This window comes from Saccopteryx leptura, chromosome 2, assembly GCF_036850995.1.
Source record: "Saccopteryx leptura isolate mSacLep1 chromosome 2, mSacLep1_pri_phased_curated, whole genome shotgun sequence".
NCBI classification, from domain to species: domain Eukaryota; kingdom Metazoa; phylum Chordata; class Mammalia; order Chiroptera; family Emballonuridae; genus Saccopteryx; species Saccopteryx leptura.
The window spans coordinates 345,409,821-345,437,769 of record NC_089504.1 but is presented as its reverse complement, the minus strand read 5'-3'; the positions used below and the strand labels follow the sequence as shown (position 1 = coordinate 345,437,769).

Genomic DNA, 27,949 nt, shown 5'->3' with positions numbered 1-27,949 from the left:
GGCCTCTCTGAGGCATTTATATACCCTCTTTGTGGGGTGTTGACACGTTACTCTTGGGAAAGCCTATTCCTATGACAGAAAGCTAATCTCACTAGAATGTGATTTTTGCTAATCCAGAGTTCCCTGTCTTGTAAAAAAAAATAATTTTTGTTCAATTGAGTTTGCTAAGTCAGGACTCTCAGCTGTTGTCACTTTGTAACAGAATATGAATTTTATTGCCTCTTCAAAGACTTTGCACCACATCCCATAAATCGGGAGTGGCCTCACAAATGACATTTGGTTCCTGCCCTGTCTGCATGCCTTCCACTGAGGAGCCCAACCTGTCCATGTCACCATCATCCACTACCCCCACCCCTCATAGCTGCTGACCTGGGCCCCGGGCCACATGGATGGTGAAGAAGGAGCAAAGAAACTAAAATTCGTGGAGCACCTATTATGTGCCAAGCTATAGTTATTTCATTTACAATTCACAACAATCCTGGGAAGCAGCCAATATGGTCTCCATTTTACCAGTATGGAAACTGAGGCTCAGCATGGTTAGAACATAAATAAATAAAGGCTTGCTTAAGGTAAATAGGCAGTGAATAAAGAGCCAGGATCTAAAATCAGGGCTCTCATGTCCTGGCCTGGTAGCTCAGTTGGTTAGAGTGTTGTCCCAACACACCAAGGATGTGAATTCGATCCCCAGTCAGGGCACATTCAAAAAATCAACCAATGAATGCATAAATTAGTGAACCAACAATCAATGTTTCTAAATAAATAAATAAATAAAACCAGGGCTTTCATGCCCCAAATCTCACACCCTCATCCCCCACACAACCAAGGTCAAAGGCCTGAACCCAGAATTTAGGGACAGGGACCAAGGTTCAAATCCAGGCTCTGCTGATATCTGCTGAGCACATCACCCCTCACTGTCTTCATCGTGACAGTAGAGATCACCAGCCTGCCATGCCTACTTCACACAGATACAAGGAGGATCAAAAGTCAGAAGTAAATGTGTTTTGAAAACCATCGGGTATGGCCCTGGCCGGTTGGCTCAGCGGTAGAGCGTCAGCCTGGCGTGCGGGGGACCAGGGTTCGATTCCCGGCCAGGACACATAGGAGAAGCGCCCATTTGCTTCTCCACTCCCCACCGCCTCCTTCCTCTCTGTCTCTCTCTTCCCCTCCCGCAGCCAAGGCTCCATTGGAGCAAAGATTTCCCGGGCGCTGGGGATGGCTCCTTGGCCTCTGCCCCAGGCGCTAGAGTGGCTCTGGTTGCCCCCTGGTGGGCAGAGCGTAGCCCCTGGTGAGCGTGCCAGGTGGATCCCAGTCGGGCGCATGCGGGAGTCTGTCTGACTGTCTCTCCCCGTTTCCAGCTTCAGAAAAATACAAAAAAAAAAAAAGAAAGAAAGAAAACCATCGGGCATGATGGAGATGTTAGTTAGGCTAATAAACAGTCTTTGTTGGTTGTTTATGGCTGTGGCCAGCAAAGGATCATGGGAGTGAGCCTGCAAATGGGGCTGCTTTGGAGGGCAGTTTGCTTTATGGACCCCAGTTTTTTAAAACGAGGTGAGTAGAATCAAGACCCCCAAGGCAGCCCGCTCTGACCCCCCAGTCCCTGAACTGGGTACGGAGATGGTCAATGCAGACTGTGGACCAGGAAGGAATGAGCACAAACAAAGCCCTGCAGACAGGCGAGCGAGCCCGGAGGAGAGCCTAGGGATTAAGGGGCAAACGTAGATGCGGTCTTCTGCTCACCACACGGGCTTTCCCAAGGCGTGGGCAACCTGCTCACTCCTCTCCCACGCAGACTGGGTTTGCAAGGCTGGCATTTATGGAGGCATTTATGTGCTTCTGGAGTTGTAATTTACCAACCTCTTAAAACACTTTATAAGCTTCTCTCTGAAATTACTCAGGAGGGTTGGCTATAGTGCACAACACCTCACCCAGGGCAGGGGACACCTCGACAGGACGGCCAGAGCAGCCCGGTGGGCGCCTCCTGGGAGGGAAAGCGGGGCGGCCGGCCTCCAGCTCCTCAGGCTGCCCACCCTCCCTGCTCTGCTGGTGGGGCCGCGGGTGGGCCTCTCAGGGATCCTCAGCCTTGGCACGACTGATGTCACAGACTGTATGATCCTCTGTTGTGGGGACTTCCTGTGCACTGTAAACTGTTAGCAGCATCCCTGGACTCTATGACCGGGTGCCAGTCACAATCTCCTCCGCCAGTTGTGACAACCAAGAATGTCACTAGACATTGCCCAATATCCACTGGGGGGGAGGGGGGCAAAGCCATTCTCAGTTGAACCCATGGGACTACCAGGATAGGGGCTGGGGCTCTGATCAGACCTTTAATAAACACCCCTTTGTTTTCTAGGACAATTAGTGGTCCCTGTGGGACCCTCTCAGGCAAGTTCTCCACACATCCGTGCCTTGATTTACCTCGTTTGTGACACAGCAGGCTTGTCCTGCAGACAGCCCTTACTGAGCCCCTGGCACGGCTCTTTTCTGTCTGTAGCCTCTGGCTGAAGTTGACGTTCTCACTTCTCTTCAACCCCTCCCCTGTGAAGTCCAGGTCTGAAGCTGATCCCAGGTTTCTCTCGGGGCAGCGGAATACGGGGTCTGTTGCTCTGGCTGACCCCACTCTTAGCCTGGGCATCAGGAGGGCCACGGGGGCCAGCGTCCGCGCAGGTGTCTCCAGGGCTGAGGAGAGGCACCTGGAGCAGGTGACAAGCTGGCAGAGGAGGCCTTGCAGTCACCCTCAGTCCCCTGCCTTTCGCCATGCTGGAGACTTCAAGGCCACCTCTTGGAGGTGAGTGTGGAGGGAGGCTCCTGGGAAGAATTCTCTGTTCCCTTCTACCCAGAAGCCTGGATCGTCGTGGGATGGTGGGGGCCCACGTGGAACAAATGCTCTACCTGTATGAGAGGAGAGAACCTGCTCTCAGAGCTGCTCATCTCCCAGGACAGCACAGGTGACCGCCTTCCCTCCCCCTTATGGTGACCCCGCCCTGGAGAAAACCCACCTGTTCAGTGTTTAGTAAATGGGGGCTGCCCACTCATCAGGTTTTATTTCAAAATAGGATCCTATTCTGAGACCATGCCTTCTAACATTATTCAAAAATACACTGGGCCTGACCGGGCGGTGGTGTAGTGGATAAAGCGTCAGACTGGGATGCGGAGGACCCAGGTTCGAGACCCCAAGATCGCCAGCTTGAGTGTGGGCTCATCTGACTTGAGCAAAGGGCTCACCAGCTTGGACCCAAGGTCGCTGGCTCGAGCAAGGGGTTACTCGGTCTGCTGTAGCCCCACAGTCAAGGCACATATGAGAAAGCAATCAATGAACAACTAAGGTGTCGCAACGAAAAACTGATAATTGATGCTTCTCATCTCTCTCTTTGTTCCTGTCTGTCCCTATCTATTCCTTTCTCTGACTCTCTCTGTCCCTGTAGAAAAAAAAATACACTGGGCTAAGGGGTCAGGGAACCTGGACTCTGCCCCAAACTCCCTGTGTGAGCCCCGCCCACACTAGGCCCCAGAGTCCCATTCTGAACAGGAGGGACCTGGACAAGGTGCATTTGAGGCCATTACATCTCAGACATTATAGGATTTGAGGCCCAAGCATTTCCTGTGGAGATAACCAAGAGTCACTTGGATGTGTCTGTGACTCATTCACCATCTCCCACAGTCACCGTCCCTTCCCTGTCGCTGACCCACAGAATAAAGAGGAAATGTGAAGATTCCTTTCCATGACACGATGGGGTTTTCCTTTCTTTGCAAAGTGCCATGGACCTCAGGTCTCCCTTGGCCTCCAGGCCTGCATACCATGCAAGAGCAATGGCCTAGGATACCTCCTGACCGTCCTTCGAAGACTGAGGCAGCATTAACCACCTCCCTCCCATGACTGTTCCCCAGAAGGCCCATCCGGATGTGCAGTGTCATCAGGATGTGAAGCGGGCATCCCAGCAGGTCCAGGTTAAAATAACATCTCTGGCCTACTGAGCCAAGGACTTGGCTGCGCAGAAGGGGCTCAGAGAATGTCGAGCCAGACAGCAGGGGCCCTGGGCCGGGACTCAGCCAGACCTCAGTTCAAGCTATTCAATCCAATTGAACCTCAGTCTTCCCAAGAGGTGAATGGAGATCATAATACCACATTCATAGGATTGTGGGAACGATAGTGAAATGTTGTTAAACAGGAACTCATTTCACAGATTTAAGAGATCAGAACTGTTCTTAGAGCCCGCGTAGTCCAAGCCCCGGTCAAGACTAATTCCAGTACACAAACCACTCGTCCTGGTTTCACAGGATGCCGACTCAGAGGCCTGACTCAGCTGTGCTGGGAAATACTGCTGCTCGCAGAGGTGGTGTCTGGCCCTGTAGAGCTAAAGGGAGCCCATCAGCCAGGACTCCCTGTCTGGCTCCTGAGGCTCCTGACCCTTATTGCAGAAGCTTCCCAAAGCCCCTCTCCCTTTGCAGGTACAAGTTCTGGTCTTAGGGCTACCGAGCTGACAGGCTGTTCTCTGCCCACGTGGCCCCAGCGTCACGGGCCGGGGGATGAGAGGAGATGTTCTGCGGGAACAGAAGACACCCTGGCTTTTCCCAGGCCCATAATGGAAGGCCACCAAGTTCAAAGTCAACCACTGAGTTGTGGCTTCTTCTTTGGTAGAAAGAAGCCTCCATCCTTAAATGAGCTTCTGTCTGAAAGCCAAGGTTCTCCATAGGCAAAGAGCCAAGAAATCCAGCCTAAGCCTCCTTCGGCCCAGCTCTCCTGCCAGTCCCTTCAGTGCAGAAAGCAGCAGGCACAGCCCCTCACGGTGTACCCAAAGAGGAAGTGAGGTCTCTGAGCAGGATCCCAGCTTCTCTGGGCTGTGGCCAGAGTGTGCGAGCCACCAGCCACCACACCACAGTGTCCCAGAGACACCGGAGGAGGCAGACAGTGGACCATGGAGCAGCCCAGTCACCTACAACTGGGCACTAAGGGGACTGAGCTCATTCAAGAAGCCCATGGCTGCCTCTCTTGGTGTCCTGCTGGCTTAGGCTTCATCTTCCTGGTGGCGTCCTGCTGCCTGTCTCTCCCTTGATGTCCACACACACAGATCCTGCAGAATTTCCCACCATAACAAGCACCTAAGAAACACTGATCCCGTGTCTCAACTCGTTTAGACCCTACCCAGTAGTCACCAGAAATGTCACACTGAGTCACACTGAGCTCCCATACACACACACACACACACACACACACACACCTGCTTTTCCCCTGTAATGAAAATTTTGTTCAAGTGACAAAGCACCTGAGATTCCTGACCCTTCCCAGAAAAGCACGGTTGCTACATATTCTGTGACAAATAACCACATCAACATCTCATGTCAAAACTACTGCCCTCTGATGTTAGGTTCTAGTACAGACATGCAGAAACAAGCACACAAAGTTGAAGGAAGCATTATGGGAGGGGAACAAATTTTCAATTAAGACATTTAAGCTACCAATTTAATCTGTCCAGAGACCTGGAGAACGGTCTCGTTTATTCCGTTTCAATGGTGGAAAACTCGGGGCTATTCTCAGACCAGCAAGGACAGGGTTGCCAGCTTTAGCAAATAAAAATCCAGGCGTTGTTTGGGACATACTTATACTAGAAAATTATTCATCATCTATCTGCAATTCCGATTCCACTGGGGGTCCCGCATGCCACGGGCAGTCCTCGGGTGGGAAGCACCCCTGGCTGAAAGCCTGAGCCAAAAAGTTGCAGCTTTTTTTTCCCCTCCTCCTCCTGTGGCTTGTGGCCGTGACTGGCTGGTCTTGGGGACAGATATATCTGGCTTCCCTTGGAAAATCGTGCCTTTTTGTCCTTTATGCCTTATTCTCAGTGGCTGCATTTTTGCCTTCACAGGCCTGGCAAGTGGGATTCAGACATACAGTACTGAGTTGTCCTCACTCTTGTCCTGGCCACCTCGGTGACATTCCACCCTGATGGCAGCTGCCTTGAGCAGGGTGACTCAGACCTTCCTAGGCAAGATTTGGCAAGTCCCTCTCTGCTCCATTTCTGACTCCCCCAGCCTGTGTCCCCAATCTCTGCTTACCCCCTGCTGTCTCCAGGCCTCAGCAAACTGAAGACAGTCTGGACACACAGCAGGTGATCAAAGAGGTCTTTGCACCCTCCCTCTACAGAGCCCAGAGCCCCTGCTCAGGGGCCTCAGGATAACTGACGAGTTGGCCATGACCCTGAGCAGTAAAGCTCTAGGGTCCGCAGGATTCCTGGGCATCCAACTTCCCACATACCACTCTGTGCATGGTCCTGAGTCCCCACTGGGCCTAGACCTTAACCTGATTAAGCCTCAAAACTCCCCTTGTACCAGGACAGAATTGCCTTGGACTCTAATCTCCCCCAAAATACAAAGGTATTTTTTCTCCCCGGTTTCTCTGCTCCAAACGGCTGTTGCCATGGGGGAGGCTGAGAGAGCCACCCTGACCCCACCTGCAGCCATACCTCTCTGGGTTTCTCACGCCAAGCTCTGCCTCCTGGCCCACAGGCCAGATCTTCCTGCACAGCTGCACTGGCTGGCAGCTGCCATCCGGAGGAGCCGGGGCCTTCTGCTCAGAGCCACTCAGTCCCCAACTCCCCCCACCCGGCTTTTATGGAGAATTCCAGAGCTGTCACCACTCTCCCTGCTGTGCCTAGAGAACCTGTGGTTTGTGGGAGACGCACAGCCAGGCCCACTGGGAGAAAGAAGCTGGTACCTCAGTCTCCCTTGATTCAGGTGCCACTTAACTGAACCACAGAGCAAATTTCTCCATTTGATTGGGTTCCATCATCTACGTTTACAGAGGCTGGTGTGCAGTGGATCTCACAGCCTGTCTGCAAACCAGACTGTGGGCTCCAGGTTGTAATTAACCATGTTTTATACTGTGAACTCTACTTTCAACCTGGTCTGAGATCCCTGGATGAAAGAAGCCACAGAGTTATAATGGCCATCTATAAAAATGAGCCAGAAGAGTGAATGTCAGTTCTTGGCACCCAACAGCAGCATCCACCCACCCATCCAACTGATTCTTCCCAAACTCTGCAGCTCCCAGAGGAGCTGCTCAAAGGAAAGCCATCCACACACCCTGCCCCACTCCAGCCACCAAAGCCTCAGGGACATCATCCAACAGGGAGCCAAGTCTCCAGTAGCCCCATGATGTACTGACCCAGACAGGAAGGGAAAAAGGCCCCTGTAGCTGACACAGGAAAGCAGGAACAGTGTCATTGGCTACAGCCTTCCTGTGATATCTTTCTTCTCTTCCCCGAGCTTCCTTGAGTGTGGGGAGGGGAGGGACAGGAAGACCTGGACACCTTTATCTCATAATCTAGGTCCTATGTGGGCCCTCAAGGCTGTCAACCAAAACAGAGGGACAATAGGCATTCAAGGGGGTCTCGGGGATACAGCTCTGTCCTCAGCTATGCCCTGCTCGCCCCAGTGCCCATGTTGGGACCAGGCCAAGGTAGAACCAGGTCTAGAGCCCTATCCCTTCACTCTGTCCCAGCAGCTGACTTTAAAGGCATTGGCCTGCTTTCTGGAATGAGCCTGCCCCCTGCAGGACCCAGGCAGGACAAGCAACCCCACGGGGAGTGCAGAGTGCACTGGCGATCCCCCTGGGCGGAGCCTTGGGGAGAAGGAGGAGCATTTTGCCAGGATGAGAAGGAAGATGACAGAGCAGCCAGGAGTCACAGGCAGTTCAGCAATTAGTCAAGTTTGTGCAGCACCTGCATGCAGACATGCTTCGCTCTGGAGCTCTGAGGCACTGGACACCATGAGAATGTTCTGTGGTTGATGTCTTTGTCCCCTAAGCACTGGGGCTTAAGAGAGAATCCCATCTCTTCCCCCAGATTCCCAGAGCTGAATTCCCATAAGCTTTACTTTGACAAGGGGTCAGCCACCATCTTGGAAAGCACTTTGGGACATAGACAGCAGCTCTCACGATGAGCAGGTGACTTTACCAGTCTGAGCCTCAGCCTTCAGATGTGTACAATGGACACAATGGTGTCAACTCATGGATTATTGTAAGATAAAATGAAACCAAGAATGGAAGGAGCTCTGTACAGAGTGAGCACTGGGCACATCATTACTTTCCCTTTTGCTCTCATCTTAGAAGTTCTTGCATTAACATACAACATTAATGTTCTCATTTGCAAACAATCGGACAAGAGGAAAGGGAGAAGAGAGCCAGCGCCAGAGTCCAGGAGACCTGTCACCGTGTAAGGAATGAGCTGAGCAAGAGGAGGCTACAAGTCTGAGCGGGGACATTCAGAGAGGCGGTGAGGGGGCGGGGACGGGGTAAAGGGGAAGCAGGGAGGAGAGACAGTGCAGAGAGGTTACCCATTGAGTTCTACAGTTGGTTCACTGAGTGGTTGGGAATAGCAGAACCCTGGGGCAGGCTGAGGCGGGGACCTCAGGTCTGGGTGGCCATCATCTCTGCAGGAAGCAGGGAGGCAGCAGGCTGGGGCTGGGGCAATTGTCCTGGTGTCCTTCTCCCTGAAGGAGCCCAGCACTGGCCCCTCGCAGCCCACCGCAGCACCTGCCGTACCCCTCATCCACATCTCCCCATTCACTGACTCAACTAGAATCCATTGGTACCCTATCACTGGACATAGGGTGTTGAACTGGCTCACATGCCCCCCCACCTCCCGCGCGCATGTCTTTGGTTTGCCCCAGTTAACCATGTCTACTGGGACCATCTTCCGTGAACCACCTGTGCCCCCTGTGTTTGTCGTTGCTGCACCTGTGTGCTCCTGACATGCCCAGGTGCCTGTGTCTTTCCCCACTGGGAGCTCCCCGGGCTGGATTTGTCAGCGTGACAGGCTCACCCACAGCCTCAAACTGGCAGGCTCCACCCACAGAAACCAGGCCAGAATCAAAAGTGCATTTGCAAAAAGGCAGGAAACTTTATTGAGTTATCTTTTCTTTTTAGTAGAGAAGCTGAGAAATCAAGCGGCCAGATTGGGAAGAAAAAGAAGCAGGGGAAAGAGCAGGGAGCGCCCGCCCTAGGGAATGTGGGGGCGTGGCTTGGGAGGATGGGGGCGGGGCCTGGGAGCAGAGAGGCTGGGCTCCCCGCAGGCCCTCCCTCTCTCCTGCAGGAATCATCAGCTGTCTCCTCCTCTAGGTGCTGAAGACAGAGGGAGGGGATGTCGGGCAGATTTAAGTCCGACGGGCGTCTGAAGTGCGGCGAGCAGCGGGGGCAGCAGCCGTGGGGCTGCTTGTAGTGGTGGTTCCTGGGAAACAGGAGGCAAGAGATGCTCAGGCTGGAGAAGTCTACCCACCTCCCTCCGTCCAGATGAGCCTCATTGGTCAGGTGAGGGATTAGTTCATGGAGACTCGGTATGACTGTCCCCAAAGCTGGCTCCCTCCAAAACAACCCAGTGGCTCTATGGGGCAGAGCCATCTATGTTGAACAGAAAACAGAGGAGCAAATAACCACTTGCACTGCAGCTCCCTCCCTATGCACCTCCCTCCCTATGCACCTCCCTCCCTATGCACCTCCCTCCCTATGCACCTCCCTCCCTATGCACCTCCCTCCCCAACCCCTGGGCAGTGTGTGGAAACCTCTCCCACCCCTGTGTCCTTACCTCCTGATGAAGTGGGGCCAGTCATCCTGGAAGAGAGGGGGGAGGGGAGAGGCAGCCGTGAGCAGAAAGACAGCTGGGGACAGCTGCTCACTGTCCTCAGATGGAACAACTCAGACCATCATTTGGAGCCCCTGAGTTGGGCTTTTTTACTTAACTGTGCCCCAGGGGCAGCAGCATCAGATAACTGCCAAATCTGTCTGTCTGTCTGTCTGTCTGTCTGTGGCTCAGCAGAAGATATCATTGGCCCCAAAATGCAGGACATTTGCCAGAAGTTTTGTCCTCCCTCTGGTCTACTCAGTCCCACCCCCACCCCAGCCTAAGCCCACAAGGATGGTCTGATCTTTACAAACAGTCTGAAGGCAGTTAAATCGCCATTTTAATAGCTTTGTTGGTCTGACCTGAATCCAAACTACTTTTCTAGTATGAAATGTTACTTCATGGTCCCTATTCCTGCCAGTCTAATTCAGAGGTCTGAATTAGAATGCCAAAGGTATTGACTCTGCAGCCTGCAGAGGAAATGCCCCCACATTCTGGTGCAAGAGGACAGGGGAACTCTGGTCCTGGATCTTCGTCCAGGCTGTTGAAGCTAAGTCAGGTCCCCTCCCATCTAGGACAAAAGGACCTGATCTCTAAGACACTGCTTGCTCTGACAGCCAAGGGTCCTGCAGTCACTTTCCCAAGAGAGAGGCTGGTGAGGACCTACTTGGCATCCTGGCCCTCGAGCAGGCTGCGGTAGGTGGCGATCTCCTGCTCCAGCCGTGACTTGATGTCCATGAGCTGCCTGTACTCCAGGTTCTGCCGCTCAGTGTCAGCACGCACATCGCTCAGCTGGGCTTCCATACTGCTGATCAGTTCCTGGATCTGTACCAACTGCGTGGCGAAGCGGCACTCCGTTTCTGCCACCGTGCTCTCCAGCCCGGCTTTCTGGTGAGGCAATAGAGAAGTTATCAGAGGAGCTAGACCTAGGGAAGGCCTGGAGGTGGTGGCCGCTGGACAGGGAGCAGCAGGGGTACCATGCTGAGCTGAGACTGCAGCTCGATCTCCAGGCCCTGGAGCGTCCGCCTGAGCTCCGTGATCTCCGTCTTGCTGGTCTGAATCATGGCAGTGTTGGAAGACACCTCCTTGTTCAGCTCTGCGCTCTGAAATTCAAACAGGAAGATGGTGATGGAGCAGCCCGGATGGCAGGCTTGACACCCCCTGGCTCCACAGGGTAAGAGGACCGGGCACCTTGCTATTGAACCATTCCTCGGCGTCTCGGCGGTTCTTCTCAGCCATGGCCTCGTACTGCGCCCTCATCTCCGCCAGCACGCGGGTCAGGTCCACGCCTGGGGTGGCGTCCATCTCCACATTGACCTGGCCGACCACCTGGTTGCCGAGCTCCTTCATCTCCTGTGGGGATGGGAAGGGAAGCGGTATGAAGCTCCCCGTCTTCCCTCTACCCGGTTCTAGATGCTCCTGGAGTGTCTGGAAAGCCCTTCCAGGTCCCACAGGGGAGGCCTGAGGCTGGCCATTGGACTCCCCTTTCTCAGTGGGGGTGATGCAGCTGCAGCAGGCACGTGCCCCCTCTCACCTCCTCGTGGTTCTTCTTCATGTAGGCCAGCTCCTCGTTCAGGCTCTCGATCTGCATCTCCAGGTCGGTCTTGGCCAGGGTCAGCTCGTCCAGCACCCGGCGCAGGCCGTTGATGTCGGCCTCCACGCTCTGGCGCAGGGCCAGCTCATTCTCATACCTAAAGGATTTTTTTTTTTAATTGAAAAAGCAACACCTAGGGGATATTAGACACTCCCCTTGCCTCTGCACTGGGCTCTGCTGCTTCTCCAAAACATTTACTCCTGGGAAGCTCCGATTTCAGTGTTCAGATGAGCCCTTGTCTAAAACAAGAGGCTGCTAGAAAAAGTGAATGAGAAAAACAAACTCACTTGAGCCTGAAGTCGTCCGCAGCCAGCCTGGCGTTGTCAATCTCCAGGATGACCCGGTTGTTCTCGATGGTGGCCGCCAGGATCTGCAAAACAGAACCGGTAACTGCTGGAGGTCCTAAGGGCTTGGGGAGGAGGGCTGAGAAAACGTGGGCGGGACTGGTTGTCACCAGACTTTTCCATGTCAGCGAGGCCTCGGTTCCTATTCTGTAAAGTGAGGGGCCAGCCAGGCCCCTTCAGTTTGCGCCCATGCCCTGTGCTCTAGTCATGATGGGGAAGATCAGGAAGGACATTTCGAGGAACAACCCCACCAAGAACATCTTTGGATGGTCAGGTCTCCACAGCCTCAGACTAGCAACTTCTCCAGGCCACTGTCTTGAGTCCCCTCTCCCTCAGCCAGGAGGGAGTCAACCTGGTGCACGGTTCAGAGCTGCTCAGGAGCTGGTCTGCCAGCAGAGCACAGGGGAAAGCCAACAAATACACCATCCGTTTGAATGCCTCGTCTAATCTTTTCTATTCCAGGGCACTTGAAATCCATTTCACATAGCTGGGACTTAGCCCAGGCAGGTGGATTTCTGTTCCAACAAGCTGGCATCACAGCATGATGGACAGGCTTGGAGGGAATCTCGGCTTAGCGCTGCCTAAGCCTCTGCCTCCATCTCCCCCACCTGGTCGCAACCAATTGAGAAGAACAGTTTCAATGGGGCCCTTACAAAATAGACTAGTATTTCTAGACCAGTTGAATGAACTTGCGTCCCTTTTCTCTACCGATGGTAGTCTTTCTTGGTGGCTTTTGAAACTGTCATGGTTTCCAAATAACTCCGTGAGTTAGAACTATAGAGATTGAGTCACTGCTAACATAACTGTTCGGAAACGAATAAAAATGTTTACATAAGTACTAACAAGTAAAACGAAGAATGAGAGAAAACTCATGTGGGGAGTCAGAGCATGAGAAAGCCCATCAGGAGTAGAGATGCGTGGTAGTAAAAGGCTAGAATTTTCCCCTGCAGGAAGGGTGAGAATTCCATCCACACTGCATCTTCTGGTCCTCTGGATACTGCATTTCCTGGCCTTTTCGGCTCTGTCCTGCACAGAGGAACCCTCCTTGCCATTCAAGGGCTCACCTTGTCCCGCAGGTCCTCGATGGTCTTATAGTACTGGCTGTAGTCACGCTCCGGGCTGACCGGGGTCTGCTTCTGGTGCCAGTCCCGGATCTTCACCTCCAGGTCGGCGTTGGCCTCCTCCAGGGCGCGCACTTTCTCCAGGTAGGAGGCCAGGCGGTCGTTGAGGTTCTGCATGGTGATCTTCTCATTGCCAGTGAGGAGTCCGCCATCGCCACAACCGAAGTCACCAAAGCCACCACCGAAACCCCCGCCGAAGGCACCTCCGAAGCCAGACCCAAAGCCACCACCAGCACCTCCACCGAAGCCGCAGCTCATGCCGCCAGCACCTCCACCGAAGCCGCAGCTCATGCCGCCGCCATAGCTCCCAGCTGATCCCCCAGAGACAAATCGGTTGGAGCAGGTGGAGATACTGCGGCCTCCTCCCATCCCGAAACCACCTCCATAGCTGGCGGAGGAGCTCTGCAGGCGACAGGTCATGATGAGAGCAAGATGGAGAGCAGGTGCAGGCAGGAGCTTAGCTTGGCTTGGCCTGGACGGAGGACTGTGGCTCTTCCCGCAGTGAATGCCTTTTATACACACTCCACAGGGGTTGGACAGTCGCCCGTCTCCCCCTCCTCCCTTCCCCACCCTCTGACTGGTGTCAGCTGTGCGTGTTTGTTTCCCACAAGCCCAGTTACCTCTGCCCTTCAGGGTGGGTTGTGCCTTGAGGGGGGAGACTTTTTTTTTTTTAAATCCTTAACAAAAGGGATGATTCAGAGGGAACGGTGTTCTGCTTGAGATTGCCATTTGACAACTGAATTCTGTTTCACCTCTCCACTTAAGGAACTCACTCCGGAGGCTCTCGGCCCCACCCGGTATTGGAATGGGGACCAAGCTGCAAAGACTTTGCAGGGAGCCTCTGTGAAGGGAGAGGTGGCTTCACAGTGGCCCTGTACTTGGCGAGGTCACAGCGGCCGTCAGCCTCCCTTCTTCCTATTTCTAAAACTTCTGACCAGAATGTTCTGCATCTTTCTTAGCATTACCTCTACCTCTACCCCAGTGCTTCCAGCGACTCTGATGACAAATTTCGCTTGGTCCTGCAGAATCAATGACCTTGAAAGTAAGCTAAGAAGAAAATGGCCCCAAGACCATCAGATAAAGTCACGGTGTCAGAGATCTTAAGAACCATCCAACGCAGCTGGGGAAACTGAGGCACAGAAAGAGAAAGCAACCTTATACCTTATAATAGATCATACCCTCAAGTCCCTCACCACATGCAGGCACTGGGCTATGAACTTTATCCTAGTGACTCTAAAGAAGTTTAATAATTGCCTGGCCAGGCTGTGGTGCAGTGGATAGAGCGTCAGATTGGGATGCGGAGGACCCAAGTACGAGACCCCGAGGTCGCCAGCTTGAGCGTGGGCTCATCTGGTTGGAGCAAAGATCACCAGCTTGGACCCAAGGTTGCTGGCTCGAGCAAGGCGTCACTTGGTCTGCTGAAGGCCCATGGTCAAGGCACATATGAGAAAGCAATCAGTGAACAACTAAGGTGTCGCAACGAGAAACTGATGATTGATGCTTCTTATCTCTCTCCCTTCCTGCCTGTCTATCCCTATTTATCCCTCTCTCTGACTCTCTCTCTGTCTCCGTAAAAAAAAAAAAAAAAAGTTTAATCTTTGCAACAACTAGTGAGATGGGTCCTACTGTTATCCTCATTTTACACAGGAGGAAACTGAGCTCAAAGGTGGAGCCAGGACTGAAACCCAAGTCTGGTTCTGTCTGACATTAACGCTCATTTCTTAGGCATAGTTTTCATATAATAAATGTGCAAATCATGTGTCTAATTTAATGCCTTTTTACTTAAGTATGAAGTTTTAAGGATGTGTCCGCCTCGATGACCACCACCGAAAACCTTCCAGCACTCCATAAGCTCCTGTGCCTTTTCCCACACCCCACACCCCTAAGACAACCACATTCCAGTTTCTGTCACCGTAGATCAAGCCAGAGTTTCTCAGTCTCGGGGCTATTTTACTCCCCAGGGGACATTGGACAATGTCTAGAAACATGGTTGTCACTACAGGGGACTGCTCCTGGTATCTGGAGGACAGAAGCGAGGATTGCTGTTAAACATCCTACGTGCACAGAACATCCCCACAATAAAGAATTCCCTCGCCCGAAGGGTCAATATTATCGCAGTTGAGAAGTCCTGGACCAGCCTGACCCGCCATTGCACCAGCTGCCTCCGACGCGCAGCCCGGAAAGAAGGCCTTGCAGTACCGCAGGACTCCTGTCTCAGCTTGTGAGTATTTGACCGTGAGGCCACATTAGAGGATGTGATCTAGGGCCTGGGGCCAGGGTCTCTCCTGAAAAGTGGATGCAACTCGGTCACTGCTTAGTAACCCAGTCAGAGGTTTCCTCACCGCTCAGGCTGGAAGAAAAGGACCTTGAGGTGACCACTCAGAACCTAGGATAGAAGGAGAAGGTTCCAGGTCTGAGAATGGAGGACCCTGGACTTGGGGCCAGCGTTGTTGTGAATGACTGCTTGGGAGCAGTCTTCCGGCCCATACCAGCCAGAGGAAGGGTCTGGATGGGACCGGGCCGGAAGATGGCGTAGGGTGGCACAGGCTGGAGGTTATCCTGGGACCGGGCCGGAAGATGGCATAGGGTGGCACAGGCTGGAGGTTATCCTGGAAACCCCTGGCTGATTCAGCAAGCAAGACCAGAAAGGAGGGATCTGAGTCAGGGCTCTCTTGCCCTTTGTTTTCTGCAGGGAGAGAATCCAGCCTGTGTTTTACCCAACAGGTTATCAGCACCAGGGAGAGAGGCAGGGAGCGCCATGGGCACTCCAAGACCTCTGAGAGCCCAGGGATTTGGGCTGCCCCTGAGCTGCCCCCGCCCTGCTGCCCCAACCTGATGGCTCAGCTCTCCCTCTGAAAAGGTTTGATTCAGCCCAAAGCAGGAGCTCTCGCTCTCTCAGTAAAGGATCAAAACTGACAAAAAGGTGATTAATGGAACCTGCCAGGCCTGGAGTGACGATCTTCCCGGGGCTGCCGAGCAGGTTCTGGCCAACGCCCCTCAGAGGAACAATGCCACAGATCCTGCAAAGCCCCACAGTTCAAACACGGAGTGGTCATGACATGCCTCCCTTCACGGGGTCAAGGCACGGCCCCTCCTCTCCCCACCCCGGAGGGACTTGTGCTGCTTTGACACAGGAATGCTGTCCTCTGACCCATGGTGAACCCCAGGGCCCACAGCATTTGGGGACACATGACAGGCTTTCCTGGGGGAAGTTGGGCAGAGTCCCACCCTGGCGACCCAGTTTCCCCTCTCCTGGTTCTGGTTCTAATTGGGCAGGACTGGGCTGAGGTACTGCTCGTGGGTCTTGAGCTGTCTGGTGAAATCACACCAAATTCAGTCCCCTCCCCAGTAAGTTTCAGGGAGGAAGAAGGAATGAGGTATTCGTGAGCATCCCTACAAATGAGGCTGCGCTCAGCACATAGTCTTTGAGTCCATACAGCAACCAGAGAAGTGTTTACCGGCCCCATTTTATAGATGAGGTCCTAGGAGAACAAGCCACTAGACCAAGGTCACCATGAAGTCAAGATTTAAACTTGGCCTCTGTCTGGCTCTACCCCACCTGATGTCTTAGAGACTTGCTGTGAACTCCATGCATGATCGCTGCGTGTTCCGTTCTATATGTGTTAAAAGATAATAAATTAACACTAACATTTCTTGAACACTCTATCTGCATGACTTCATTTGGTCTTCAACACAACATGACTACTTTAATCATACCCTTTTTTTCAGATGAGGGAAACTGAGGCCCAGAGAAGTTAAATACATTGCCCGAACTTGATTGTGTCAGAGCCAAGATTTAAAGCTCTGGCTCTAGGGTCTGTACCCTTAGCCTCTAGCTGGTAAATCCCTTTCGGGCCAGTGTTAATGCCATCCTATCCAAACAGGGGTGTCTTCTGTGGACTTCTCCACTCCCAGGCCCCCATCAGCCGGGGTCTGGCTGATAGATGGTCCTGCTTCTCACAGTGACAAAGACTGTGCAGCCAATGGCCTAATGGGTCAGCCTGTCTGATGTCCGTCTCTGGCGTGAGTTCCAAAGCTCAGAGCTAATGAGAAGACTCACAGTGCAGAATGTCAGAGACAAATTGTCGTAGAACTTTCCCATCCAGTCCCCTCATTTCACATGTGGAGAAACTGAGGCCCAGAATGCCAAGGCCCAGGGCAGTGGGGCACAAGAAGAAATGCCTGTATGTACAACTCAACTCATTATAGGCCTTACACTGGAAAGACTTCTTAAGTTTCCTCCATAATTTCCTTTCTGAGTCTCTGGTTCTCAAAGTTTGCCCATGGTCACCAGATTGTTCATCTGCAGATCAGAGTCTTACACACTGTCCCCAAGCTCCAAATCCAGGGTTCCTTGCTTGGATCTCGGATCTTCCCTCCCTGGACCACAGGAGGCCTGGAGCCCAGGATGGCTGACCCACCTCCCAAAGAGCCTGAGGCGCTCCCACAAGGGAGGGGCCTCTCCTGAAAGGCAGACCCTTCCCAGGCACCAGACCAGGCCCTCTGGGCAACGCCCTGCCCCAGAAATGCCTGCTTGACACAGCAATGCCCAGGAGCCTTCTGCAGACTAGCCTCAGTGCTCCAAACCCTTACTTCTCTGTAGTACCCGCCTTTCTAAAATTCTTTTTATGCCACCAGAGCTTCCCAGAAACCCAGCAAGGTCAGCAAAAGCTTTAAATTAAGTGGGCTTGAGTTTTAACCTTACATCCGCCATCGACTAGCTGTGTGACCTTGGAAATGTTACTCAGCCTTCAGTGCCTGAGGGGCTGCAGCTGAAAAACAGGCATTAGATGAGTTTGTATTTGAGAAGCACCTGACATGGGGGCGCTGGCCGGGCCGGTGGAAGGCTGCTCTCACCACCCTTTTACAGATGAGGCGATGCCAAGCTCAGAGTTGTTAGGTGACCAGGCCAAAAATTCTCCTCGGCCTCCATCCTGTGCCAACACATTGCTTTGCCTCCCTCTCTGGTCCCTGCAGCCAGCATGGCACTCACAACAACCAGATAAGTGACAGTCGGTGGCATTCCTATTTTATTCCCCCACTCAGTCTTCTGTCCCCTGAGAACAAGGTCTCTGTCTAATAAACCTCCGCACACTGCTCCTGGCACAGGGAAGCTCTCCACGGAGGCCTGAGAAGCCGTCCCACGGGCGCGCTGGCTGCCAGCTCTCAGTGAGGAGTGGCAAACTGGAGTGGCATCCAGTGGGGTCACCCCAGCTTCAGACCTCATGGAAAAAGCTGTCATCTCATTTCCCAGGTGCCACCAGCTGCCCACGGAGGGACAGGCAAGCACCAGGTGGGAGCACACCGAAAATGCTAGTGAACATCTAGCGTCACATCCAAGGCAGGAAAGCAAAGGAGAAGCGAGTGTGCACATTAGTGTGGCGTTTGTGCAGCGCCGCGCTGAGAACACAGCCATGCTCTGGGCAGACCCGGCCCTGCTGTCTCAGATCTCGCTGCACGGACTCCCCACTGAGCTCCGAGATCGACTCACAGAGACCTTGAGATCATCGTGTCGGGGAAACTGAGACCCAGAGAGGAACAAGGACCAGCCAAAGTCCTCAGGGAGAGAGTAGCGGGCACGTCCCCTGCTTGCTCTAGGAAGCCCAGCCTGAGCCAAGGACACTCCCAGGGCCCTAATCCCGAGTCCCTAAACTGTCCTCTCTGTGGGGAAAAGGGAGGCTCAATGCCTGCTTCTCAGATTGGCTGGAATCCAAGGCCAACCCCAGCCCAGGGGCAGGCAGAAGGCGGGACATCTCTGCCACAGACTATTTAAGGGCTCAGCCTGGCATGAGCTAGCCCTGGGTGTGGGCATCTCACTCTAGGGTCAGGTAAGGGACAGGACTTGACAAGTTCAAGGACCTCTCTCACAGCTTCTTCTGGCATCCCAGGAGAGCAGGAACGGGTCCTCCAGGGAGAGAGAAACTGCTCCCCTCTCCCCTGGCTCAGGGTCCAGCCCTGAGACAAGGCCTGCGGAATGAGGGCCAAGCCCTGCCTTGCCTCTCTGTGCCTTTTCAGGGGCTGTTATTCCTGCAAATTAAAGGCTGGGAACTGCTTTGCTGACTGCTTAGAAGGCTGAGGATTTTCTCAACAGGGGCCCTGAGGGGGTGAGGCAGGAGCAAGAGCCAGGCCATTGGGTCCAAGAGTCTCAGGAAGGAGCCTGGCTGCTCCCAGGATGTTGGAAACATGCACCTGGTGCTTTGGGCTTCAGCATAAGCTTAATCCACAGCATGAGAGACCAAACTTAGATGCAAGGACAATCCTTCTGACCATATGGCTGTATGACACTTGAATGGCTGCCCACAAAGGTTAAGGAGTGGGTTTCAGATGAGAACATCTTCTGTCACCCTCCTGACGTCAAGGGAGAGCAAGGGTCTGGAATCAGAGAGACGGGTCTTGGATTCAGTTTCGCTATTCCCCAGTTCATGACTTTATTCAAGTGTCTTAACTTCCCTGGGCCTCCATTTCCTCTTCTGAAATCTGACTCTGAAGGCAGAGCTGTTGGGAGAGTAAATGAGATGCCATCTCTTGAATGCCCTGCCCAGAGCCTGGCACGGTGCAGACACTCCATAAATTTCGTTTCCTGCCTCCAGCCCCAGGGAAACCTGGTCTCAAAGTGTGTACTCAGGAGACGCATTCTAGATTAAATCTCCACAGATGCACAGGCGTCAGCTTCTCTCCAACCAGGGCTGCTGGGCAAGGAGTTTCGCACAGCAAGACCCAAGGGGCCCCTCAGAGGGCTTGGCTCTCCCCCCAAGTGATCAGATTCTCAGGATAACAGAGGCACCCCAACCTGCTCTTTCCAGCAGGACTAGGAAACCAGTTCTCCCTCTCCCCACTCACCCAGCCCAGCCACCCAGAGTTCTCCACTTCCTCATTCCCTGCCCTCTTTCCAGGGCTGAGAATACCAGAGGAACCAGCCCCAGATCAGAGGCACCAAATCAGGTGTGCATGGATGGCATTGCTCTGATAGGCCTGAGAGTGGAGACTGAGGTCAGGAGTGGGATTTGGACAGAGGAGGTCAATAGAGGCTGGTGTTGCTTTGGATTTAAGCTTAGAGAAATCAGGGAGGGCTTCCTGGAGCTGGTGTCTTTCTTCCTGGGCACTTTAAGTGCTTTCTGCAGAGGAGATGGTGGCTTCAGGGGAAATGAGGGCCAGCTTTGTAGGAGGGCAGAGATGGGAACTGGCTCTGCCACACTGGAGGTGACATGTGCCAGGCTGGGAAGAAGGGAGGTTCAAATAACACATGTGGCGAGGGCCAGAAGCGAGGAGGAAGATCCTGGCAATGAGCTGTGAAGGGCTGGGGCCTGAGGCCCCAGAAGAAGCCCTGGTCTGGGAGTCATACAAATGCAAGGCTCAGTCCCAGCCCGGCCCCTTACTAGTCACCCATGAGGCCACTGGGAGAGTCCTGCACCTCTCCACCTTCATCTCTAAGTTTCCTCATCTTTTTTTATTATTATTATTGTCTTTTTGTTTTTATTTTTATTTTTTTAGAGATAGAGTAAGACAGGAAGGGAGAGAGAGAAAAAGGAGAGACAGAGAAGCATTAACTCGTAATTGCTTCACTTTCGTTGTTCGTTGATTGCTTTTTGTACATGCAAAATGGCGAGGCGGATTGGGGGGTAGGGTGTTGAGGGGCTCTAGCCCAGCCAGTGACCCCTTGCTCAAGCCAGTGACCTTGGGCTTCAAGCCAGTGACCTTTGGGATTATGTCTATGGTCCCATGCTCAAGACAGCAACCACACACTCAAGCTGGAAAGCCTGCACTCAAGCCGATGAGCCCCCGCTCTAGCCAGCGGCCTCAGGGTTTTGAATCAGGGACCTCAGCATTCTGGATCAACACTCTATCCACTGCACCACGGCCGGTAAAGTTCTAAGTTTTCTCATCTTTAAGATGAGAGTAATCAATCCCGACCACCCACAGTTGTGAGTATTGAATGAGACCCATGGGTGGGTGTGCCTAGCACAGTGCCAACCATACAGTGGTGAACCAGTGCCATCCATGCAGCCAGTCATTGGGTAAATAATTAGTCAGTATGTCAAGTTCTGTGCTAAGTTGACAAAACTGCTTTGAGTAACCACCTCCTCACCCACCCCCACCTCCCGCTTCCATGAGGACCAAATGGGGTAAGTCAGAACAGCAAGTCACCTGAGCAGCACGGGTTTGTCCCAGGCACTCTGGGGACCCTAACGAATGAATTATGACCATGCAGGGAAGAGGCCAAAGTGGGGAGAGATGTCAACATGTGGGCCCTGGGCCTCCTCAGAGACCCCAACAAGAAAAAGAGATATTTGAGCCTGACCAGGCAGTGGCATAATGGATAGAGCATTGACCTGGGACACTGAGGACCCAGGTTTGAAACGCCCAGGTCACAGGCTTGAGGACGGGTTCAGTCGGCTTGAGTGCATGCTCGCCAACTTGAGTGTGGGGTCACTGGCTTGCTGTCTTGAAGACTAAGGTCACCGGCTTGAGCAAGGAGTCACTGGCTTGGCTGGAATCTCCTGGTCAGGCACGGATGAGAAGCAATCAATGAACAACTAAAGTACTGCAACTAGGAGTTGCCGCTTCTCATATCTCTCTCTTCTCTCTCTCTCTCTCTCTCTCTCTCTCTCTCTCTTTCTCTTTCTCTCTCTCTCTCTCTCTTTCTCACTTTCTCTCAAAAAGAAAAAAAAATAAGAAGAAGAGGAAAGATATTTGACAAAAGAAAAGTGATTTTTTATTGCATGGACAGACACAAAACGAGAGAACTTGTTACACAAAGGTGGGGAGAGCTGAAGGGCGGAGGGAGGGGAGCAAGCAAAGCCGCGAACAATGTAACAGGAACGCTCTTGAGCCGGACTCTGGCAGAAACGAGTTTGCTTTTCCAGCCCCTCTGGCCAGTCCTCCGCTCAGCCTGGGGAAGACGGGCGTGGCGAGGGACATCTCTTCTGCGCTGGGCACTTAGATTTCTCCCTTTCGGGAAGAAACCACCTTCCCATCCACTGACTCCTCGACGTTGATGCGGAGTTTGCTGCCACTGCCACCTCCCAGGGAGGCTGGAAAGAAGGAGCAAGCTTTAGAGTGCGGCACCCTCCCTGCCCTCCACTCCCACGGGGGTCAGGACCTTGGCTGAGCTCCGGGAGAGCTGGACAGCACCCCTGACAGTGGCCATGGGCCTATCCTTCAACAGCTGCCAAAAGGGCTGGTGCTGCCCTGGCCGGCTGGCTCAGTGGTAGAGCGTCGGCCTGGCGTGCAGGGGTCCCGGGTTCGATTCCCGGCCAGGGCACACAGGAGAAGCGCCCATCTGCTTCTCCACCCCTCCCCCTCTCCTTCCTCTCTGTCTCTCTCTTCCCCTCCTGCAGTGAGGCTCCATTGGAGCAAGGATGGCCCGGGCGCTGGGGATGGCTCCTTGGCCTCTGCCCCAGGCACTAGAGTGGCTCTGGTCGCGGCAGAGCGATGCCCCGGAGGGGCAGAGCATCGCCCCCTGGTGGGCAGAGTGTCGCCCCCTGGTGGGCATGCCGGGTGGATCCCGGTCGGGCACATGCGGGAGTCTGTCTGACTGTCTCTCCCCGTTTCCAGCTTCAGAAAGATAAAAACAAACAAACAAAAAAGGGCTGGTGCTGAATTACTCATCGTAGAGATGGGAGGTGGCTACGTCAAGTATGCCCCGCAGTGAGCAAGAACGTCAGGGTTTTTAACTGCACGTGACCAGGGAGCAAGCCTGGCATCTTAGTGTTAAGTGCATGAAGGTGGGGCCTGGGGGAGCTACGCCCTGGACAGCCTGGAAGGTTCTCACTAAATCTTCAACCCCACTTCTCATATCATATAATAGAAGCTTCCACTGAGGAAGAGATATCGAATGGAATGGGCATGTCCCTGCTCCACTGGGATGATTGACATATTTCTCCTTCTTCCCCATTCCAAGGGGAATGGTGGTTTCAACCACTCCCCTCCCCATTCAGGAAGAGCTAAGCCTTCTTACCTTCTCTGGTGCCAACGCCAGCCATCCTGAAATGGGGGGGGGGGGGACAGATGTAAGCAAAGGCAGAAGCTCAGGTCTCCTTAAGGAGGGCTCCGGGAGCCAGCTCAGCAGGCCTCCCAGCCCCCCTACCTCCACCACCCCCACAGCTGACTTCTCTAGAGGCTGAGAGGGTGTCCAGACAAGCCACCCCCTGCAGACAGACTCTGACCTACACTAACACCACCTGTTCCCTGCATGGAATGGAACCAGCACTAGCCCAATGGCTGTCATTTACAGAACACACACAGGTCCAAGAGAGGTGATAGGACCTGCTCAAGCTAGCATCCAGAGACCAGAGCGCAGAATCCGGAGCCCTTCCTCCTCCTCACCCAGCTCTCCTCCGCTGCGGCACGACCAACCCCCAGGGACTCTCCTCCGCCCTGACCACACCTGGCCCCGTCCTCATTCCTCCCTCTGGGCCCGGCCCCTGCCTGGCATCCTGGCCCTCCAGCAGGTCGCGGTAGGTGGCGATCTCCTGCTCCAGCCGCGTCTTGATGTCCAGCAGGAGCTTGTACTCCTGGTTCTGACCCTCCATCTCGCAGCGGAGCTCGCCCAGCTGGGTCTCCAGGCCGCTGACGAGCCCCTGGATCTGCTGCAGCTGCGTGGCGTAGCGGCACTCCGTCTCCGCCAGCGAGCTCTCCAGCCCGGCTTTCTGGTGGGGCAACAGATCGACAGACAGCACGTCAGGCTAGAAGGAAGCACCGGGGGCACAGGGAGAGGCGTGGAATGGACGCAGGGAACCCCCTCGGTGGGGGCTTGGGAATGATTGGCTTAACCAGCCGTGGAAGGTGGGATAGGTGAGGGTGGGGTGGGGTGGGGTGGGTGGGGTGGTCATACCATGCTGAGCTGGGACTGCAGCTCAATCTCCAGCCCCTGCAAGGTGCGCCTCAGGTCTGTGACCTCTGTCTTGCTGGTCTGGATCATCTCTGTGCTGGAGGCCACCTCCTTGTTCAGCTCCTCCGTCTGTAGGTCACACACAGAGAAGTGAGCCCCGTGGACTTCCTGGGAGACCTGGGGAGCTGGGGCCGGCCGGGAGGTCAGGCTCACCTTGCTGAAGAACCAGGCCTCCGCATCTCGGCGGTTCTTCTCAGCAATGGCCTCGTACTGCTCCCTCATCTCCGCCAGCACGCGGGTCAGGTCCACGCCCGGGGCTGCGTCCATCTCCACGTTGACCTGGCCGGCCAGCTGGCTGCTGAACTCCCTCATCTCCTGCAGCGTGGTGACAGAGGGCAGGGGAGAGGGAGAGGGATGATCAGGTCCCACCTGCCGATCCTGATCATCCCTAACTCACTACGTGACCTGGCTCTCCCCCTGTACCCACCCAGCCTCTGTTTCCCACCGCTCAGGAAAAGGTTCGATCGCATGTCCCGCCCCATCCGAGCTCTCGGGGTCTCTCCCCCTCTCTAGCTGCTACCAGGGAGGACCGCAGACAGTAGGGCCCTGGCAGCAGCTCCTAGAGCAGATCAGAAGAGCAGTTCCCCCTGGCTATGGATGAGAGAGGGAAAGGGGCCTGGGACACCAGAAAACAGTGTCCTTCCTCTCCACGGGGACCCCTGTTGTGGCGTGTGGGCTGCATTTCTGAACCACTAAGCCCTTCAGGCAACTACGCGGAGGCGCAGCGGACCCCTCATCTCACCTCCTCGTGGTTCTTCTTCAGGTAGGCCAGCTCCTCGTTCAGGCTCTCGATCTGCATCTCCAGGTCGGCCTTGGCCAGGGTCAGCTCGTCCAGCACCCGGCGCAGGCCGTTGATGTCGGCCTCCACGCTCTGGCGCAGGGCCAGCTCGTTCTCATACCTGCGGAGAGAGAAGGAACCCAAAGTAAGGAAAGGGGGTGGGTCTCGGCTACTTGAGTTGGGAGGAGGAGAGAGGGCCAGACAAGGGAGGGGGGGATGCAGAAAGGGAGAAGGGGTCAGGAACACACTTGAGCCTGAAGTCGTCCGCAGCCAGCCTGGCGTTGTCAATCTCCAGGATGACCCGGGAGTTGTCGATGGTGGCCGCCAGGATCTGCAGAGGGCAGAGTGCCAAGAGGATCCCTCGTTCTTCCCTGCTGCTCACCCTGCCCTGTGCTCCAAGTCAGCCCCTCTCACTGACAACCTCTCCTCTGCTACCTCCCACAAAAGCCTAGAGGGTCCCTGGGGCAGAGTCCAACGTTATCTCAGGTGCCCACTACTTGCTCTGCCCCTGCCTCCGGGGCAAGGACCAAGGAGCCAGGATTGCCTGGCATCACCTGTAGGAACTCCTGGGCCAGGAGTGGAGTGGGTAGAGTGTGGGGGTGCTATGACAACAGCCCTCTCAGGGATACTCCACCAGCCTCCCTTTGGACAGCTCGGAGTCACTGGCCCCCTGCACACCTTGACACAGCCAAGAACCATAAGAACATTCCAGCCAGTAGGAGGAACCTGGAGGGCAGCTGAGGAAGACGTCTCACAGCTGAGGGAACGGGTCCAGGTAAGTGACAGGGTGAGTGAGTGGGTAGCACAACCCGTCGCGAGTTCCAGGTCTTCTAAGTCCCAACAGCGCTTTTAGCACCAAAGCCGTCCTCAGAGGGCGTGGCGGGAAGCCCTGCTACTCGGGACTTCCAAAGCTACACTCATTCTTGGAAAAGAAGCAAGGGATGCTTGTGCAGAGCCCTGTAGGGCGTGCGGTCAGGGAGAGTGGTGGCTCTCTGTCATTCCCCCGCTGTGGCCCCCACTGGTCCTGACCAGGTCCCCAGGATCCGCCCAGCACTGCCACGTTGAGCAGATGGGCGCCGGCGTGCACACCGGGAAAGCACTCCCCAGGCTGCAGGTTTGCCCAGGTTGCTCGTGGGCTGTCACTGCCGGGGCAGGAAAGGGTTTCCTCAAGGCAGCAGGAGCACTGATGTTAGAGATGTGGGCAGGGCACCAGCCACCTGCCCCCTCTCTCTGACCCTTGAGGGCTCACCTTGTCCCGGAGCTCCTCCATGGTCTTGAAGTAGCGGCTGTAGTCGCGCTCCGGGCTGGCCGGGCTCTGCTTCTGGTACCAGTCCCGGATCTTCACCTCCAGGTCGGCGTTGGCCTCCTCCAGGGCACGCACCTTGTCCAGGTAGGAGGCCAGGCGATCGTTGAGGTTCTGCATGGTGATCTTCTCATTGCCAGAAAGGAGGCCCCCATCGCCGCCACCGAAGTCACCAAAGCCACCTCTGCAGCCTCCACCGAAACCACTACCAGCCCCTCCACCGAAGCCGAAGCTTGTGCCGCCCCCATAGCCCCCTCCTGACCCCGAAGAGACAAACCTTGCAGAAGAAGCTGAGATGCTTCGGTTTCCACCACCCCCATAGAGACTCCCTCCACCAAAGCCGCCTCCCCCAACCCAGTGGGAACCCCCCCGGGCAGAGCCACCCCCAAAGGTGGAGGAAGTCTGCAGAAACGTGGTGCTCATGGCCAGGCGGCAGCTGGTGCGATCTCGGCCAGCACAGGAGATGCCGGTGGGAGGTACAGGCTGCTCTGAAACCAGAGTGCTGTGCCTGTCACCCCCCTGGCCTGGGGCTCCTTATATACCCCTTGGAGGGTGTTGTGGGTTCACGTCTCCTCCCCCAAAGAGGAGCCAACTCCTTCTGCATTCCAAACACAGCTGCCTGCACACCTCAATGTGGCTGGTGTGGAGTTTTTTTCTTTCTTTCTTTCTTTCTTTTTTTTTTTAATGCAACAAAAGATGATTCAGAATGAATGGTGTTTGCCCCAGGCCATGGTTTTAACACTTGGATTTCAGGTTCATTCCTACACTCCACGCTGAGCGAGTAGGGAGCAGGGAGCTAAGCGGCACCACGCCACAGCAGTTAGAGAAGCTCGAAGGCTCAGCCCTCAGCCGGGCTTCTCTGCTGCTGGCAGCCCGGGACCCTCACCCATAGGGGCCAGCTACCTGCTCGCAGGGCCCATCCCCGCTCTGTGTTGGCCCACTCACAGACCCCGCGTGTGTGCCTACAGGGCTCAGGGGAAGCCATGGCCTCTGGGGATCGGTGGGCAGAGGCACGTGGAGGGATGCAGCGCCCATGGGGACAGGCTGGGGACAGGGGCCGGGGTCTTGAGTTAAGTTCCAGCTAAAGTGACCAGAAGAAACAGCATCTGTCGCTACCCTGATGGCTCAAATGGACGCTCCTCCTCCCCCCCCCCCCCCCCAGCGCCAGCCCCGTGGCACTGGCACTCTCACAAAAGCCAGCAGGCTCCAGGCTGACAAGGGGCTGATTGATAATCCCACCACCTGCCAACCGCACATATCACTGGAACTTTGCTTACTCCTGGGACACGCTGGGGCAAACCTCTGCAGATAAGACTGGGACGAGTTTCAGGAAGCCCCTGCCTTCCCCAGGGAGAGGCATGTCGCTGCACAGCAGGGCCAGATTAACGCTGCAAGGCTGGGGGGGTGGAGGGGGACCTGACCCAGAGGGCTCTACGTGCCTGAGCCGTGGGAGGGAGGAGACAGGGAGGCCGGGCAGGCAGACTGAGATCCTGAGGCAGAGGCACCACTTCACAGAGCAGGACGCTGAGGCCACCAGCTCAGGGATACCTGACTCCTGGGGGCAGTGCCACTGGGAAGTGTGGATCCAGGCTTAGGAAGAACAGGGTTTGGGGAAGTCAGCAAGACTGAACTGAAGGTGGTGTTATATTGAGTTGTACACTGGAAACCTGTGTGGTTTGGCAAACCATGTAAACCCAATAAATTATAAATAAAATAAAATGTTTATACCCCCCCCCAAAAAGTAAAGAATAGAAAAGACTGAAGAGAGAAGTCAGGAGGAAGGTTCATGGCCCAAGCTGCACCACAGTGCAGTGTACAGGGCTCTCGCGCCCCTCGGACCAGGGTTCAAATCCTGCCTCTCTCAGCTACTGCCTTGAACCTTCAAGTCTCAGTTCCCTTGTGGCAAATGGGCACTTTCAGTTCCTACTTCCCAGGAAGCCCTGAGGCCCAAATGGCCCCCGTCAGGCCTCCTCCTGGCTCCCCATCTTCTGAGGGTCCAGGTAGTGGGGTAAATATCCATCACCTAGGACTCCTGAAGACACTCAGCAGAAGGGACTTTTGTCCCTGGGCATCAGCTTGTGCCCTGTGAGCAGCATCACTGCCCCACGTTCTTCCACAGCCAGTGGCTAATGGGCAACGCAGATCATCGTTATTATTGCTCTAATAACAGTAACCCCTTACTTCCACTGCACGCTTCACAGTTCACAAAGTCGTTTTGCATCCAACACCTCCTCTAATCCTAGTTCACAGAAGATGATCCCTGATTCTGTTTCAGAAGGAATGAAATTGGGACTCAGAGAGGGGAAGCGA

General features: G+C 54.7%; 2 protein-coding genes across 2 annotated transcripts; both read right to left on the bottom strand.

Annotated features, from left to right (window-relative positions):
- Positions 1–8,867: 8,867 nt before the first annotated feature.
- Positions 8,868–13,161, bottom strand: LOC136392154 (keratin, type I cytoskeletal 13-like). Its single transcript, XM_066364203.1, has 8 exons — positions 12,611–13,161; positions 11,490–11,572; positions 11,143–11,299; positions 10,800–10,961; positions 10,586–10,711; positions 10,276–10,496; positions 9,573–9,598; positions 8,868–9,218 (listed from the first exon to the last, which is right to left on the bottom strand). Exons 1-8 carry the CDS (start codon positions 13,085–13,087, stop codon positions 9,145–9,147), a joined length of 1,326 nt encoding a protein of 441 aa, XP_066220300.1. The 5' UTR covers positions 13,088–13,161; the 3' UTR covers positions 8,868–9,144.
- An 8,196-nt stretch (positions 13,162–21,357) lies between these two features.
- KRT15 (keratin 15) lies at positions 21,358–26,161 on the bottom strand. The gene is made up of 8 exons (XM_066364209.1): positions 25,586–26,161; positions 24,585–24,667; positions 24,301–24,457; positions 23,712–23,873; positions 23,502–23,627; positions 23,096–23,316; positions 22,626–22,651; positions 21,358–21,699 (listed from the first exon to the last, which is right to left on the bottom strand). The coding sequence occupies exons 1-8, from the start codon at positions 26,060–26,062 to the stop codon at positions 21,605–21,607; spliced, it is 1,347 nt and encodes a 448-aa protein (XP_066220306.1). The 5' UTR covers positions 26,063–26,161; the 3' UTR covers positions 21,358–21,604.
- Between the last annotated feature and the right edge of the window lie 1,788 nt (positions 26,162–27,949).

Bases quoted from the DNA above. Each gene is read 5' to 3' on its own strand.
- LOC136392154 (XM_066364203.1), bottom strand. From the start codon at position 13,087: ATGACCTGTCGCCTGCAGAGCTCCTCCGCCAGCTATGGAGGTGGTTTC. The intron at 10,497-10,585 runs GTACCCCTGCTG...TTGCCTCACCAG, and splicing joins TGCAGTCTCAGCTCAGCATG to AAAGCCGGGCTGGAGAGCAC. The intron at 9,599-10,275 runs GTAGGTCCTCAC...CCTCTCTTCCAG, and splicing joins CTCGAGGGCCAGGATGCCAA to GATGACTGGCCCCACTTCAT.
- KRT15 (XM_066364209.1), bottom strand. From the start codon at position 26,062: ATGAGCACCACGTTTCTGCAGACTTCCTCCACCTTTGGGGGTGGCTCT. The intron at 24,458-24,584 runs GTGTGTTCCTGA...CTCTCTCCGCAG, and splicing joins GCGGACGACTTCAGGCTCAA to GTATGAGAACGAGCTGGCCC. The intron at 23,874-24,300 runs GTGAGATGAGGG...ACCACGCTGCAG, and splicing joins TGAAGAAGAACCACGAGGAG to GAGATGAGGGAGTTCAGCAG.